The sequence below is a fragment of the Netta rufina genome, assembly GCF_964035555.1.
Source record: "Netta rufina genome assembly, chromosome: 27".
Classification (NCBI taxonomy): Eukaryota; Metazoa; Chordata; class Aves; order Anseriformes; family Anatidae; genus Netta; species Netta rufina.
The window spans coordinates 3,503,259-3,519,074 of NC_140151.1; the positions used below are offsets into that span (position 1 = coordinate 3,503,259).

The 15,816-nt window shown below is 43.7% G+C and overlaps 1 protein-coding gene across 1 annotated transcript in view; it reads left to right on the forward strand.

The window, feature by feature from the left end:
- EBF2 (EBF transcription factor 2) overlaps nt 1-15,816 on the forward strand; it is a 130,825-nt gene that overhangs the window by 84,443 nt on the left and 30,566 nt on the right. Inside the window, exon 7 of the mRNA XM_084302141.1 lies at nt 11,327-11,408. Within this exon, the coding sequence (XP_084158267.1) occupies nt 11,327-11,408 (82 nt within the window). The remainder of the gene's footprint in view (nt 1-11,326; nt 11,409-15,816) is intronic.

A 15,816-nucleotide genomic window follows, 5' to 3' on the forward strand; every position in this document is an offset into this window, starting at 1 on the left:
GCCAATTCATCCATGGTCTAAAATGAGGGGCAGGCAGAAATGAGGAGGGAAAAATATAGACCCAGTCCTGTATGTTTTAGTTTCATTCGTTACATTGTCTGTGTCTGCTGAGCTGGGATATGGGAAGATAAGAAATAGAAGAATGCAACAGAAAGATGTTTTCTGTTTCTATTTCTCATTTCTTTCTTCCTTAGCTTCCCTTGTCACTTGGCGATATGCTCAGTGGCCATTAGGAAAACAAAGTGTACTGGGGCTGTCCTAAATGAACAAAGCACAGAAAGCACGGAAGCTCTTCCCTGTCTGGAGTCCTTTACTCCAGGGTAATCTGCCACAATGAGCATGTCTCATGGCATCGCTATGCTTCTGGAGCAGCTGGGATTCCAGGTCTGCAATGCTTCTACAGTTTTAATTTCTAGATGTTGTTTCTTCTCCTAAATACCTTTGTTATACCTGTGCCAAGCACTTATCTTTTCTGATAAGATTTACAGTGAGTTAAAGAAGAGCAGGGTACTTTGCTATCTTCCTTGGGAAAAAAAAACATTAAAGAAAAAATAAAAGTGTTTTCCCATTGACTGCCCAGTAGGAAATACTAGAAAGCGGCTTTGTTGGCACACAGTGCCAAGAACCTGTCCTGTGTGAGCTGGGTCCCTTGTAAGTTTGCTATTTATATATGGGCATGCACAACCCCAGTCAATTTAAAAGATATATTTATATGAACAAGGGCACTTGTCCAAATTAAAAAAAAAAAAAAAAAAAAGAGAGAGAGATTCCAGGCAGAAGTGGCTGGCAAGTATTTTATATTTATCATTTGCTGTAGACAAGACACTTGCAAGCTTTAAGTGGTTCAGGAATCTCTTAGTATAGGAATTCTTTTTATTTTTTTTCTTCTTGCTACCTTTCTTTGGGTCAAATCATGAGATTTTGCTTTAGATTTTGCCTACTCACAAGGGGAGGAGAAAATCAGTGAATTTGGTGAGCGCTGCATTTAGGAAAGGTTAAATGAAGACTGAACGGGGATGTTAGAGCTGCAATACGTATCAGGATAATGTACATAAATACAGTGATTATCACAAGGTTACAAACAATGCATTTAAGATTGTATAAATATAATACACTTGTGTGACTGCTTGCATTCTGCTTTGCAAAATACCCCATGACATTTTGGGATGCTCTTTGACTCTGCTTGGTTATTGCTGGGTGAGATCTCAGGACCTGTTTCAGGTGGAGGGGCTGCCTCGTGCATCAGGAGCGGGCTCCCTGCACGAGGGGCTGTAACACTGCACATTGTAAAAAACATATTGGCGTGCACGTTTCTCTGAATCCGAGCTCTTCAACATTAAAGCGAGCCCCTTCATTTTAATCATTACGGAACGAGTCCAGTGCTAATAGCACTTAATTGTTTCACTAGAATGATCTCCGTTGGTTTTGGCAGCTGAAATGAAAACAATTCCAAATACCATCAAAGGAGCTCATCCACACACAGCATGTACAGGGAGTGTTTTGATATACAACGGTGCGTTAATATCGTAACATCTCCTAATGCTACATACGGTTCTGTAATCCTTCTCTGTCTCGGGCTATGATCTCGGAAGGTCCGATGGGTAAAAGCAAAAGGAATAAAATAGGCAAGGAAAATCTTGGTCCGTGCCCCTGAAAATAATGTGCCGTCGTCGGTCTCTTGGTTCAGCCCTACACCTATATTAATCCTGACTTTCTTGAAGCTTGCCCGCTAGTTTAAATTTGTATGCGACATCAAACATACCTTTTCACATATGTTCTTTCCAGATTTTTTTTAACAGTTACTTAGCAGTTTATAGAAGGAAGTGAATGATCTCATCAAGCTGCTTAGAAATTAAAAAAAAATCTGTGCTTATTAATTATGCAGGATTAGTCTAATTATAATTCAGCAAATTAATTAGCGACAGAAGGTGTTCTGAAACATTGGAGTACATTTGCATGTTAAATGGAGAGGCTAGTCTGTAATATATGTAAATTTATGCATGGCTTCATAGTTTAATTTAAAAATTTGCAGCTGCATATGGTATGGGAGCAGGTGAAAAGTCAGTTTTAGTTTAATGATGCTAACAAACATTGGATGCTGTCCTGTCTTAGGGAAGGAATGCTCTGAACGCACCCCTCTCTGCCAATCTATAAATCTGTCATAGGAATATAATGTTACACCGGTGTTCCCACTCAAGGTCAGCTGTGACTAGACCCAGAAGTACGACGGGTGCGAGCCTCAGAGAAGGGAGGAGACAAATGAGTGTGGAAGCAACTTGCCTGGATGTAAATTTGCCTCTTTAGCAAATGAATGTGTGTTTTGTGTTTTTTTTTTTCTTTTTTTTCTCCATACAAAACCAGTTGAGGGACAAGCAATGCTCCTGACTTCGTAAGCGAGGGAGAGCTCTCGGCTGAGTGCTACCCACTGTGGCAGGTGGAAAAGAGGTGCCTAACCTTGGGGCTGTCACTGACACTCCCATCCCCGCGGCTCCTGGCCTCTGGGAGCTGCAGGAAAGTTGTGATCAGGTCCTACACTAACTGCAGGGTGGGCAGTGCATGTGCTGGCCTCTGCTGTCTAGCAGGAAGAGTAAAAGGCAGCAGCCCAGGCAGCAGCAAAAAGCCACTGGTGTCACTGCTGCTGGCTGTGCACCTAGTATGGCTCAGGACACAGGCATTTTGGGAGGATGGGACGAGGGGATCCAAGAGTCAAAAGATAAAGCCGCCGTAGGGTTGTGTGGGCATGGAAAAAACGAGTGGGGATCAGGCTCTGTGCTCGTGTAATGCCTCTGCGTGTCTTTCCTGGGGTCTGTGATATCTGCAAAGTAGAGCAGAGTTAACTTTGCACCTGCGAGAGCATCAGGGAAAGGCGCTGCCAGCGGCTGGATGGATGCAGCCGGTGCTGTGAGCATCATCAGGCCGGTGTCCATCGGAGAGGGATAATGAGGTAGAACTCAGCCCTTCTTTCAAAACCCTGCTGAGGGTTAGACTCTGAGGCAAGGGCCTTTATGAGATTTTTGTCACAACGGAAAAGGCTCAGTGGAGTCGTAGCCGTGGGCTTGCAGGAATGGTGCGTGGTTCTTGGCTGGAAGAGCAGCTTGATGTGCGATGGGGGGTACATCGCTTGATTTTTAGGTGCCTTGACTTCCTTATCAGTGAAACGAGCTAAAAGCCTTTCTTTCCTCGTGTCCTTTGTGTATCTCATCTCCAATAACAATTTCACAATGTGACTGCGCGATGCTTAGCACAGTTGGAGCCCGCAGATCCTGTAATAAAGCAGGGAATAGTATCTGAGCGCCCCTTTCGACAGCCCGTCAGCCCCGTCCTCTATTACCTCCCTGCCTATTGACTCTTGATTACGCTCTGGTATTTGGTTGTGTGCCAAATGGCATGAATAATATGGATCCTACAGCATAAACAAGCTTCTCGCCATTGTCTCCTAAGTTACTGGAAAGTTTTGGTGTGAGAGGAAGAAGGAAAACCCAAAGGGAAAGGGAAACTGCTCGGATTGCAAAGAGTCCTCCAAAGGCTTTCTGGAGAACAATTGCAATTACAAACACGCTGTTAGTGTTGTGTTTCATTTTCAATTCGAACCCATAGAGTTCAATTATTATTTTCATTAATGGTGTCAGGTTTTCATCAGAGTGCACAAACAAGGAGGTTTTCCTTGGAGATTTTTTTTTTTCCTAGCGAGTGTGGCCGTGCCAAATAACTGCGTTCAGCACTGAGAAATGCCTGGCTATATAACCAGCAGTGAACTCTCCTCCAACCCTTGTTTCTTGAAAATGGGATCACTTTGCAAGACAGAATAGGCATTTACCAAACGAGCGGGAATTGCAGTCATGGAGGTGTACGCCTGCTGCTGCAGAGATGAAAATTGGGCAGAAGGTGGAAAACGTACAGAATATAAATATCAACTTTACTGACATGTTTGGGGTCTGGATGACATATTGCAGGCTTGCATTCAGACACTATTTGGAAAGTAAGCTCTTGGAAAAAAAAAGCCACTGGGTATAGGGCAGGGAGCAGTAGGATGTCCTAGGTTGCAGGGAGACGGGATATTTGAAGAGGAATAGATCTGGGGCTAAGGCATGGGACTGGGAGTGGGACATGAATTCCAGTCCAACCTTTGCTGAGGACCTAAGGGGCTGTGTTCATCCTTGACCCACCCGAAATATAGGATATCAGCACTTCCATCCTGTATCAACACAGAGCATTACTCACCCAAGTGTCATCGGGACCTCTTGGCACCACAAGCAAATTGTAATTAGAAGCAGTTTTAAGATGGGTGCTGCCATCCCATAATTTTAAGGTAGACTTTTAAGGCAGGCTGATCTGTCGGCCTGCCTTAGCTGAACCGCTGATCCTTCTATGCTGCTCTCGCACCCATCTCCTGTGTCTGCTCCTCTGAACTTGGTGTTGCAAGGGGCCGGAGACCTACACAGCAGGCAGCGTCAGCTTCAGGTCTCAATATTTGGCACAATAAAGGTCCCACATCAAAACTTAAAGCCCAAAATCTAAATTGGAGTCATTGACTGTGGGTGAAAGAACGTGGGATGTCACACCGTAGGTGCTGCTGAATTACATCGGACCATTCGAGCTGGAAAACAGAGTTGTTTGGGTATCTAAAATCATCTGATGTTTCCAATTTGTTTGGGGGATACAATGCCTTGTGGCATTTTAAAATCCTTTTGGAGCTTTTCTTCTTTTTTTCAAATGAAAGCACTAATTCCACCTGTTCTCTATTACACTTATCTGATCTGCATGTCTTCATATGCTTTGCATTGCAAGCATCTTGGAAGGAGCATTCTGCTATTGATTGATTAAATACTAATTTAATAATAACGATGGGCCAAAACTGAAAACTTCTGATCTAGACTTTTTGCAGTGCAAACGATTTTTACTCCTACAGATTTTGGTCCAAACCACCTTGATTTAATAATACAAATACAAATACCCCAAAGCCTCACATCTTGAAGCCAGCTTCACTTTGGCCATTACAATGCTTCCAACATCAGCGCGGTTCCTCCTGACCCGTGCTCCTTAAACCCCCGCAGAAGCTGACCCTACCTTGGCAGGCTTCTATTTCCGAGCTGGACAAGAACTGCAGAGCACAGGGAAAGCTTCCTGTACGGAGAGGTTGGGATCGGTGCCTTGAAGCTGCAGGATGGTTGGGGAGGTGAGGTGAGGAGAAAGATGTGATGGTAACACATGGGGCTGCATGGAGCAGAACAGGAAAATAAGAAGACCCATGGACATCTCTGAGGAGGTGTCCTCAGAGATGTCTCATCATCTAATGAGTCCAAAGACTCATTTAGGCCATTTCCCCTAGGTTGGCATAGACCTATGCTTTTTACTCTCTCCTTTACCATCTTACAGCCAAGCTGTGAAGATACCAAGACTAGACAGGAGACCGAACGGGAAGCAGAGGGCAAAGAGAGGTTAGAAAAGTTGTGAGCCTTACAATAGAGCCATTAGTCTGAGGAAAAAAACAAGTGATTTGGGAATGTGCTGTTCATTAGATGCAAGTGGGGTCACTGGTTCCTACTAGGCAAGGTTCCCATGGTGTTTCAGTGCTCACCTCTCACACATGGCCAAGGAGCGCCGTTGTGCCATCACTCATCCTCAAACACCCCGAGCTGAAGAAATGGTGTTGGACCAAGGCATGAGGGCAGAGAACCGTTCCTCACTTTTCAGATCAAGAAACGAGGACACTGGTGGGGCAGCAGCAGAAGGCAGGATGCCCACATGCATGTTTTGGTACAACTGGAGCCTTTCCCCTAAAAAACAAGCGGAAAACGAACACCGCCTCTCCTGGCCCAGCCTGGGGCCCCACTGACATCCAACTCCTGCTCCCTTCTCTCGCAGAGAATCTCAGCAAAGGCTTCTGACCTACATATGTTGGTTTTCACATTTGTTCGACTGGGTTCACACTTTATGCACAGGAGTTTTGCGAAGATTAATTAGCTGCTGTTTGTGGAGTATCGTATAAATACTCTGGATTATTGTAATAACCTCAATCATTTTGCACACAGTATATGGTGTGTGTTCGCTCAGAATGCCTTCGTGCCATGCCTGATCCCACGTTGACTATAACTGCTCAAAAAGTAGTAAATTTGTTCATCAGCTCCCTAATAATACACGCTGACATAATAGAGCGGAATTACTCCAGAGATAAATATTCAGATTATAAAGAAGTCTTCTGCTGCGATATTCATTAAAATCAAGATGATGCCATCAAATAAATGCAATTAATTGAATTTTAACACCAGCCTTCAAATGTATGTGCAAAATCTGATCTGGTCCCTTTGCAAGGCAGAGATTTGCAAGCAGAGCCTGCTCCACCGCGTTGGGGCAGCGGGTAAGGTTGCTCGTCACACTTATCTCAGAGCTTGCAGTGCCAAGACACACACGGGGGAGTCAGGGGGACGATGCGAGACCCTGACCTCAGAATTTGCTCGCTTTGATGCAGCTGGAGCCAGGCCCTCCTGTCATGATAGTTCTGTGGCTCACTCTTAGCATTGTTCAGCCGGAGCAAAAACATTCGCAGGAACAACTCCCAGCTTTTTATTTCTTTTTAGTTGACTTTGTGACCTCTTAGAAGCACTTCAATTATTTAATCACAATGCCACCATATAGGGTGGCACTTTATGTTCTCATTAGGTTGCAGCATCCCAGGGTTTGCTGATACCACGATCACACCAGATAGTGGCACGTCCTGGGCCACAGCACAGCTGGGGCCAGCAACCCGAACTCTGCAGCAACCCAAACGAGTCGGGACTGTCTCACTGCTTGCTTTACAAGGGATATTTTTCAGAGTGTCTCTCCAAAGGCTGCTCACAAGATCAAAACAGTTGCCTCTCTTGATCCTGTAGCTATGTTTTAGGGAAGCACACGAGGTGGCTGGGAGGTTGGGTAAGACACAGAGCCAGGAGCCAGGAGACCCAGTCCCAGCTCTGCAGCAGGCCTGTGGTGGGAGCGATTCCCTCCCAGTTTCCAGGCCCCGTATCTTGCCTTACACTGGTGGTTACACCACCTGCTGCAGAGGGGGTTGTGAGGCAGAATTAATTGAAGTTTAAGTCCCACAGAATGGTGCAATAAAAGCGCAAAGTGTATTTTCTATTTCTGGGGCTCCATGTGGTGAGACTGAGCAGTCCCAGGTCTTGTGGCAGGGCTTTGAAAAAACATTAATGGATTTTATTTTTTTTTTAAACTACACCTTCTGTTGCATGTGGGACTGCTCTTTAGAGCCTGCCTAGTCCTGTTGAAGTCACAGAAAGATTTTTTCTGGCTCTAACAGGATTTCATTCAGGTTCTTCTCAACCAACCGAGATGGAGGAGGAATGTTCTCCAAGGTGGAGCAGCCTTTTGGATCTGGCCACGACAGCGTGGTGCAGCAGCAGCCCCTTTGGAAAAGGCTTGACAGACACAAGACCTTTCCAGGGGAATTTTTCCTCCTGCTGCCTCTGAGCCCTGTTAAGGCTCCCACGACATCACCAGGCTGGCCTGCAGTTCTGCTGGAAGGCAGCAGGGATAACACCGCCACCAGCCTCTGGACTGCAGCGAGAGAGGGGCACGTAAATGATTCATCAGCCCATCTCCCCAGCATGGTGGGAACTCCCAGTAGGAGGAGCAGTAACTTTTGAAATAGCTCCCTCGAAATCCTAGAAGAAGGAATTTATTTAAGGTGGCGATTTGGAGACCTCTGCGAGCGCATCAGTCTGTAGATAGAGGGCTCGACCATAGGAGAGAGACAATAGGAGAAAAGAAATGTCTGCAGTATGTCTTAATTAATTTGACATCTATACGTGAAGTTAATCAGGTCTTCTATAGCACTGCCAGAACTTTTAGTGGTGGTTATTCAAAAGCATTTAAGTTTTTCCCCAGTGCCCTTCGATGTTGATGTAGGAGATGCCTGGGCCAAGCTCCTTCTGCAGTTGTCTGCTGAACCCAGAGCTGGTGCTGGCCTTGGGAAGGAACAGAGGCCAGCTAAGAACCATGAAAATAAGCTAATTTTAATTTTATTTTTGATGTATGTATAGGTTAAGGCAAAAACTGGCTAAAGTTTCTCATTTAAAAAAATTAATACAGGCCTTCTGCAACTCTCCCGTTCCCCCTAAATCAGCTTCATTTGGAGCTAAACCTTCCCATCTCTTCGCTCCCCCCAAGTCATTTTTATTCTAATGCTGCAATAAATATTAATGCCTTTCCCAGATGCAACCACTTAAAATATATATGTATATACACCGACCTACCAAATACTTGCTGGGAATGCCCAGTTGCAACTAAAATTTGACGGGAAAACCTCTGAAAGGAGAGAGAGAGACCTGGATCAACCGGAGGAGAAATTCCTGAGTGTGTATTTACATAAAACTGAATCTAAATGTGGGGTGGCAGGAGGGAAGAGTCTTAGCACAGAATGCCCAGCGAGGTCCAGAGAAGCTGCACGTCTAACACAGGCAGTATACAGACACTGCCCCAATGCTCCCACTCTGGGAGCCCAGCACTGCCAAAAGTGCGAGGAGGAATTACTGATGCCCAGTTTGTGATATCTTCACCGCACACAATTCCCAGCAGCTCAGGAGCTCAGCAACCCCAGAAAGCCAGGCTTCTTTAGGTTGTCTCCGGTGGGTTTCTCCGAATTGCTCCTGCCCCAATCTCCCAGCCTGCAGCCTCCAAAGCTCAGCGCACTGCTCACGGTCGGTGAGGGCAGGGAATGCTTTCGGAGGCAGCCACCTCTTGCAGGAGCTTTGTTTTCTGTGTATCTTTTAGCAGACACCCATTGGGATGAATCAGCACCGCTCTAATTACAGCCCAAGTTCATTTCCACGTATATCACTGATTCCTTTCAGCTGGGGGTCCAGACCCAAATATTCTGGGGGTGTTTCACAGAAAATAGAAATTGTGTTCCCTGCCACGCAGCATTACAGTCTGCTCACAAATACGTTTAAGCACATTTAGAATTTGTACCTGTGTGTGTCTGCCCTGCAGGGCTTTGTGCAGGGTGCTGCTGCGGGATCTCAGCTTGTCCCGAGGCTCCCCAGCTGACACAGCGACTTCGCTCCCCGACACCTTCCCGTGCTCCGCGCTGCGCCGCTCTTCAGCTGCTGCCGAGCCTTTTCCTGACCTGGAGGAATAGCTATACAGCAATTAAAGACATTAAAAACAACCCAAACACCTCCCTGGTTCATTTCATCTTTTGTTTTTCCTTGCATGTCACACCAAGCCAGGAATGTTGGGGGGTTTATTGGGGTTGTTTGCAGCTCTCCAAACCAGTCCCTTCTCTGCTGGCTCACTGATTGCCAAGTACAAGTTCCCTGCCTTGGTCTGTTGTGCGCTTTGTAGGCTTTTCCCTGCCTCGCTAGATCATGGTAACAGAAGCAGTCAACGTATCTGCAAATATGTTTTGATATGTGTAAGAAGAGGGCAGGAGAACAAGGAGCGTTACCCTGAAACGCGGGGAGCCCTCTGAGCCCCCAAGGATGAGGAGCGACGGAGAGAAAAATACCAGCCTGCAGCATGCACATGCACGGCAAACGTGGTGTGGAGGTGTTCAAAGTGTCGGTGAGGGATTTAAGGAAAGAAATGCTCAACTCAACAGAAGGATGCGTGTTGTGGCAGGCATTTTATGTGACGTTACCGGGCTCGTTTTTGCAGGGTCAGCTGTAGGGAGGTTCTGGAGGGCTCTGGTTTGTTCAAGCAAGGTATAAATGGATCAGATCCTTCGCTACTCTTTGTAAGGCTGTACGGAGAGAAATGGCACGGTGTGAGCGATGCAAAGAAAGTAGCGATAACAAGAAGCGGATTTCTGCTTTATTGCCTCGCGTTGGGGCTGGTTGGGTTGGTGGTGGTGGCAAAGCCTGGGAAATATACATCTTTCTCCTTTAAAGTTCTAATTCAAGGCATGAATGTGTGAGTTCTGAAGGGACTTAGGGACTGCGGTAAAAAATCGTTGTCATAGTAACAGAAAGGGAAATAGGCCTGGCTCACCTGGGACTTTAACTTACTGCAAAAGCGGATTTTTTTTTTTTTTTTTTTTAAGGAAAGCACTCAGCAAGAGAAATAAATAAATAAAGTGTTCTTTGTATTCTAAACCGATTCTTCAACTATTAATTTTTTCTCATATCGGCTTCTTTTTCCTTCCAAACTTATTTAAAAATCTCTGATTTTTTTATTTATTTTTTAATTGTTGCAGCTAAACCCATTTTGTCCTCCAAATGGCAATGCACTAGCAGAAAGGAATCACAGAAAATAATCTCATGTAGGATAAAGGACGCCAAAACATTTTCTTGCCTGCTCTGTCTGAATTCAGAAGACACGCTGGTTTTGTTTCTAATCCAACAACTGTGATTTTTCATGCAGGGCAGACTCCTTTACCTTTGCAATTCACAAATTTAATCAGGTGAATGAGGCAATAAAGGGACGAATCCTCTCGTCCCTGGATGAAAAATTTGGTGGAACAGTTTATTGAAAACTGCCTGCCTAATATTTCTAAAGTGTAAAATCCATATGCTGTAACGCGTAGTGCTGGGTAAGCCCATCAAGCATCCTGAAGATTCAATTTCTGAACATGACAAGCTAAACTTGCCAGAATAATAACGTCTAAAGACAGATCCATGTGACAAGGCAAAAATAATCGGCACGAGAACTTTGTGCAATGTTAATGGGTTTATCTGCTTGGCCAGCGTGAGCTGTCACGGCTGACTTCGATTTGTGTTTCTGTTATCCTCTCTGAAAATCTAGGTAAGATTATAATCTGGGCTCCTGGCAGTTCTGCCTCTCTGCTTTAGTTACTGAAATCTTAATAGCTGAAAACATCGTCGTGATGAAATCTCATCAGCTTCTTCTGGGAGCTCTGGTTGTCTCTGTTTTTTAATACCTTCTAAGTAGTTTCAAGGCTTATCTGCCTCGGAGTTGCCCCGTTGGTTTTTGTGTTTTTTACAATAATGTTATCCGTCTATATTGTTCCATGGAAAATCCATTCAGACAGCGAAAGAAAGACCTGGTATGCATGGAAGAGATAAAGAAAGAAACTCAAATCGTGTGTTCAAACATGCAGTGAAGGAACTGGCATAAATCGAGTAGATATGTTGATTTACATCAACTAATTGCCCATCTCAGTGTGGATTAGGCACGTCAGCTATAATTTACATGATTTTTATAAATTTGTCATTTTTTTGTTGTTGTCATTTTTTTTTTTTTTGTAAGTTCTCACAATCCTGGTCTCCTGATACACCGACATGTAAATCACCATGATGTGTACTTTAAGACAGAATACAACACGTTTTACTATGCTTAATAACAGTGACACGGTTCTTTATCGTTCCAGATTCTTCTTAAAATTTTTTCTCAAGTGCAATCAGAATTGTTTGAAAACAGCAGGAAACCCAAGAGATATGAGGCGGTTCCAGGTAAGGCTCAGCATTAAGCTGTCTGTTTTTTTTCTCTTTTTCTCCTTTCCTCTCTCCTACATTGTTCATAATAAATATGATGACAGTATATGATAAGCCATATCAGATATTGTTAAAGTTTTTCTCCATTTGTTGTGTTTAAACCTTTTTTCCCTCTTCTCTCTCTTTTCCCACTCTGAATCCCCAAGGGGAAGTGATGTACTGTACCAACCAGCAGTGGATATTTGATTTGACACCCTCGGGCAAAGCACTCGCACATACAGCTGCCCACAGCAGGGATCATGTTTGTGATACTTAGATGCCTCAGAATTTTTCAAAGTAGCTCTGTACGTGGTACACAAGCAGTCTCCTCATTTCCCTCCACTCCCTATCTCTTTCCATCTCTTTTGCCTTTTAACTCTTTCACGCCCTCCCTTTCAGCTTCTCTTTTTTTAAAAAAAGCCACAATAGTGATGGTCACTTTAAGATCTCACGCAGGAAAGCAACAAGACCCACGGGACAATGACCCAGCTGCTTTGCAGTAAAATCTGCCACTGGTTTCATCATAGCTGTCGCTGATGTATTGTGAATACCAGCTAATAAAAACACAGAAGGAGGTGAAGTGTGTCAGGTTAGAAGCAGCGGAGGAGAGGCAGACGCAGTCTCTCTTCTTCCATACCCTAATCCTTTAAGCAATTATGTTTAATAAGTAAGTATTTTCCCTGTAACTTGGCCCTCACAAGAAGTGAAGTGCATTGCTTGAGGCTTCTAAGTCCTGGGTGCACGGCCAGGTCTTTGTGTGGTGTGAAAAGTGTCACAGGGGAGAATCCTGTAGAGAAGTGATGCCAGAACTGACCCAGCTCGAGCAGCTGAGAGCTGGGCAGCACGGTCTGAAGGCAGGGGCACGAGATTGCAAGTCACACGGGTAGGCTGTCATTCCCTTGCTTTCAGCCTGTACAGCCACCTCTCCAAATGGGGCTGCTCACCTCTGCAAAACTTCAGGGGGTGGATTCAGGAAAGGTTTTGGGAAAGCACACGCACACTTTGCCAGCCAGGGCCTTTGAAATCTGCTGATGAAATGGGTAAAAGGTGTTCCTGCTTGTTACCGTTATTATTGCACCTTCGTTGCACCGTGCTACCAAGAGGATTTTACCCTACTGGGGGATGTATGATTTTCCTGTAGACCCATAAGACTTGTCAGGGGTCATCCCAACATTCCGACATCCTTAGCTTTGGCAATTCATGTTTCATTACTCGGGTGCTTGCCTCAGTTTCCTCATTTACCAAAGAAGCAAAAACTCCAGAGGAGTTTACAGAAGTGCTTAAAACTTTCCACAAAACACGTTTCCACAGACAATTGATTTTGTTCTATACTCTTACTAGAAATGAAAGATTCGCAAGAATCTTTTTTATGAAAAAAAAAAAAATCTTGCAGGAGAAATCCAGTAAAATGAAAATGCGGAATAATGAAAACAAAAATCTACTCTGATCTCTGAAAGCTCCAAAAAATTTAGAGAAGTTTAGGGAAAAAAAAAAAAAGTAAAGATTTTTTCAATTTATTTATTTATTTATTTTTACACCAGTGATTTAAAGAGACCATAGTTACTTTTTCATTCTGTTTTTTGGGGATGGTAAGACATCTGAAGAGCTGGCCATTGTTAGTGAATTTGTCCTGGTTTTTATTTCACATGGCAATTTCCATAAAGAAAAAAACACCAATTAGACATCATCTGTCAAAAATGTGCACAAGGAAGGGTTGGTTTGGTTTTGCTCTTCATAAACCAAACCAGCAGCTTAGCACACCCTTGGGGCTTCAGTTTGAGATTGAAGTTGAAACCTCAGAATGAATCAGGGTTAGGCAAAGCCTAGGTTTACCTTACTCTTTGTCAAAACCAAAAATGTTGACTTCGTTACAGAGTTACAAAAATGAACCTTTGAAACAAATGGTAAAATGCTTGAGGTGGTGTGTGAAAGCAGGGTCTTTGTTCAGGCTTGTTCAAAACTGGATTCATCAGTTGCCGAGCTTGGTTGTGGGCTACAGAGGTCAGAGCGTATGAAAAAAGATACAAAAAAGTAGTTCCACTGCTGCAACCATATGCGTTGGGAGTAAAACAGCCGTGTGTTCCAGTGGAAATCAGCCAGGATGACCAGTAAAGACGATAAGCAAAGATGTTAAGTTGTTTTCTGTCTGCCTGGTTGTTTCTAAGGATAGAAGCACGACTTCCCTGATCGCAATGTAAGAAAGAGCATTCTTGGATGCTCCACTCTCTCTGTCTTCTGGATCCTCCTTTTTTTCCTTTTTTATTTATTTTTTTTTAAATTTGAATGAATGTTTTTTTGTTTGCATCTTGTTGAGTGTGATCTGTCAGCTACCCTTAAAGCCAGAAGTGGAAAAAAAGCGACATCACTCCAACCAGTAGTAGTGTGCTTGCACGCTGTGAACGTCTTCATTTTCACTGAAGTTGTTAGGAGTTACATCAGGCAGGGCAATTAGTGTGTGGGATTGCTTATTGGGTTTGAAGGGACAGTTGTTCATCCCACCAGTACAAGAACACCTAAGTAGAGTAAAAGAAGGGTAAAAAAGCACAAAAAGCTACTTGACTTGTGATTGAATTCATTATGCTTTATTTTTGGGTCATATCTAAGACATTTGTTGTTTTTTCCTGATAAATTCTTTGTATAGCTGTTGTTATTAAGACCCTCTTCTTCCCAACATTTCCATACACTCAACTTCCCTAACCCAGACTTCTGCAGTGATGCTCAGTTGAATTTCTTTTAATTTGTACCCATGTTATTCTAGGGAATCAAATCTCTTCATTTTCAGTGGGATAGAACTTGTCAGATCTCCAGAAGACGTTAAGATACTTCTTTATGGTTATAAAGAAAACAGAAGAGCGAAACCCTGTCTCAGGGTTCTCATCACTGAAATTGCTACTGAAATCTGGAGCTGAAAGGGTCTCATCCAAATGTTCCTGCTCTTTAATGGAAATTGAACAAAAGCCCAAAACTCAGGCTTGGTTGTTGAGACACAAATGTAAATAAGAGGCATGGAAATTGTGCCGTACAATGCCTCTGAGTGAGCTCTTCAAGCGTGGAAGAGTGGTTACTCATGTCTGGAAAAGCATCAAGTTAATGCTTCTGATTAGAGATGGGTGTGAATGTACGGCTTGGGCTTGGTTTGGCTGATAACCAACGCTCCGGGGAGCTGGGATCCAGCCTCCGAGGCTGGCCTCACGCTCAGTGCCTGGAGATCGAAGATTTAGCTCTCGTACAGTACAGTTACAGTACAACAAACTCAATTAAACGTTAGATTTCACTTACATCACACCCATTTAAAAAAAAATGAAGGGGGAGAAAAAGGGGTGGAAAGGTTACATTAACGCTGCATTGTAAATTTAATACAGCTCCAGATGCCAGAAGAGGTTTTTTTTTAGAATAATTCTTTAGTTTGGAGAGCAACGCCAGCTGCTTTGTGATCACGTTAACTATTTGAAATTTGCTTTGATAGGAGGTAGAGCGGCAGAGATAAAAAGAAAATCCCTTAACTTTTACAGATTTTTAAAATGTTTCTTACAATGTTTTTCTACTGTTGAGAAGTGTTACAGCTCAGAAGGTAAAGGATATGTGATCATTATTTTAAATGTTTTTTTTTTTTTTTTTTTTCTCCAGTAATAACATAATGTATTGTGAATCTCAGGCTACTTCAGTGTCTCTCAGTGGCTAGAGCAAGGGCAGAGAATCTGTCTAGAACTAGTGGATATCTTCATGGTTACTTGTGGCTGCCCAAGTACGTATACAGATCGAGTAATATGTCCTTGGGAATTTAACTGGAGCAAATATTGATCAGCTATCAGCTGAAAAATCCCTGAATAAAAAGGAAAAATTATTAGGGGAAAAATGAAACAAAAAAAAAAAAGCATGTTTGAGTCACCTAGGTGGCAAACCACAGCACTATGTGAGTTCAGCTCATCTGCAAACCTGAGTTTCCATAGGTATTGTCGTTACCGTCACTGCTGTATGTGCACTGAGTGATCTCCCAGGAACAGAATAAAAAAAAACGTGATGCCCTCCACTTAATGAGGACTTCTCCTAGAGAACTTGATTGAAGCCCAATGATACTTAATGGTAATGACCGGTGTGTAATGGGGGACAATAATTCTGTGGAATTAAGATGAGGCACTCCAGCAAAAATGCTTCAGCTGAGACCTGGTGCTAACACATTAGCCTCCTGTTGATTGGGAATTCTGCTTCATCCGGTAACACACTGATTAAACAGATCCTACAGTGCCATGTTTGAGGGAAGGGTACCAGGCACGAGAACATCAATACATCCTTGAGCCAGCGGGATTCTTCAGAGAAGAGAAAGGTCGGCAATTGTCCTCTGTTTTCAGCAGACAGCATGACACGGAATATTTCCTGGCAGGTATCC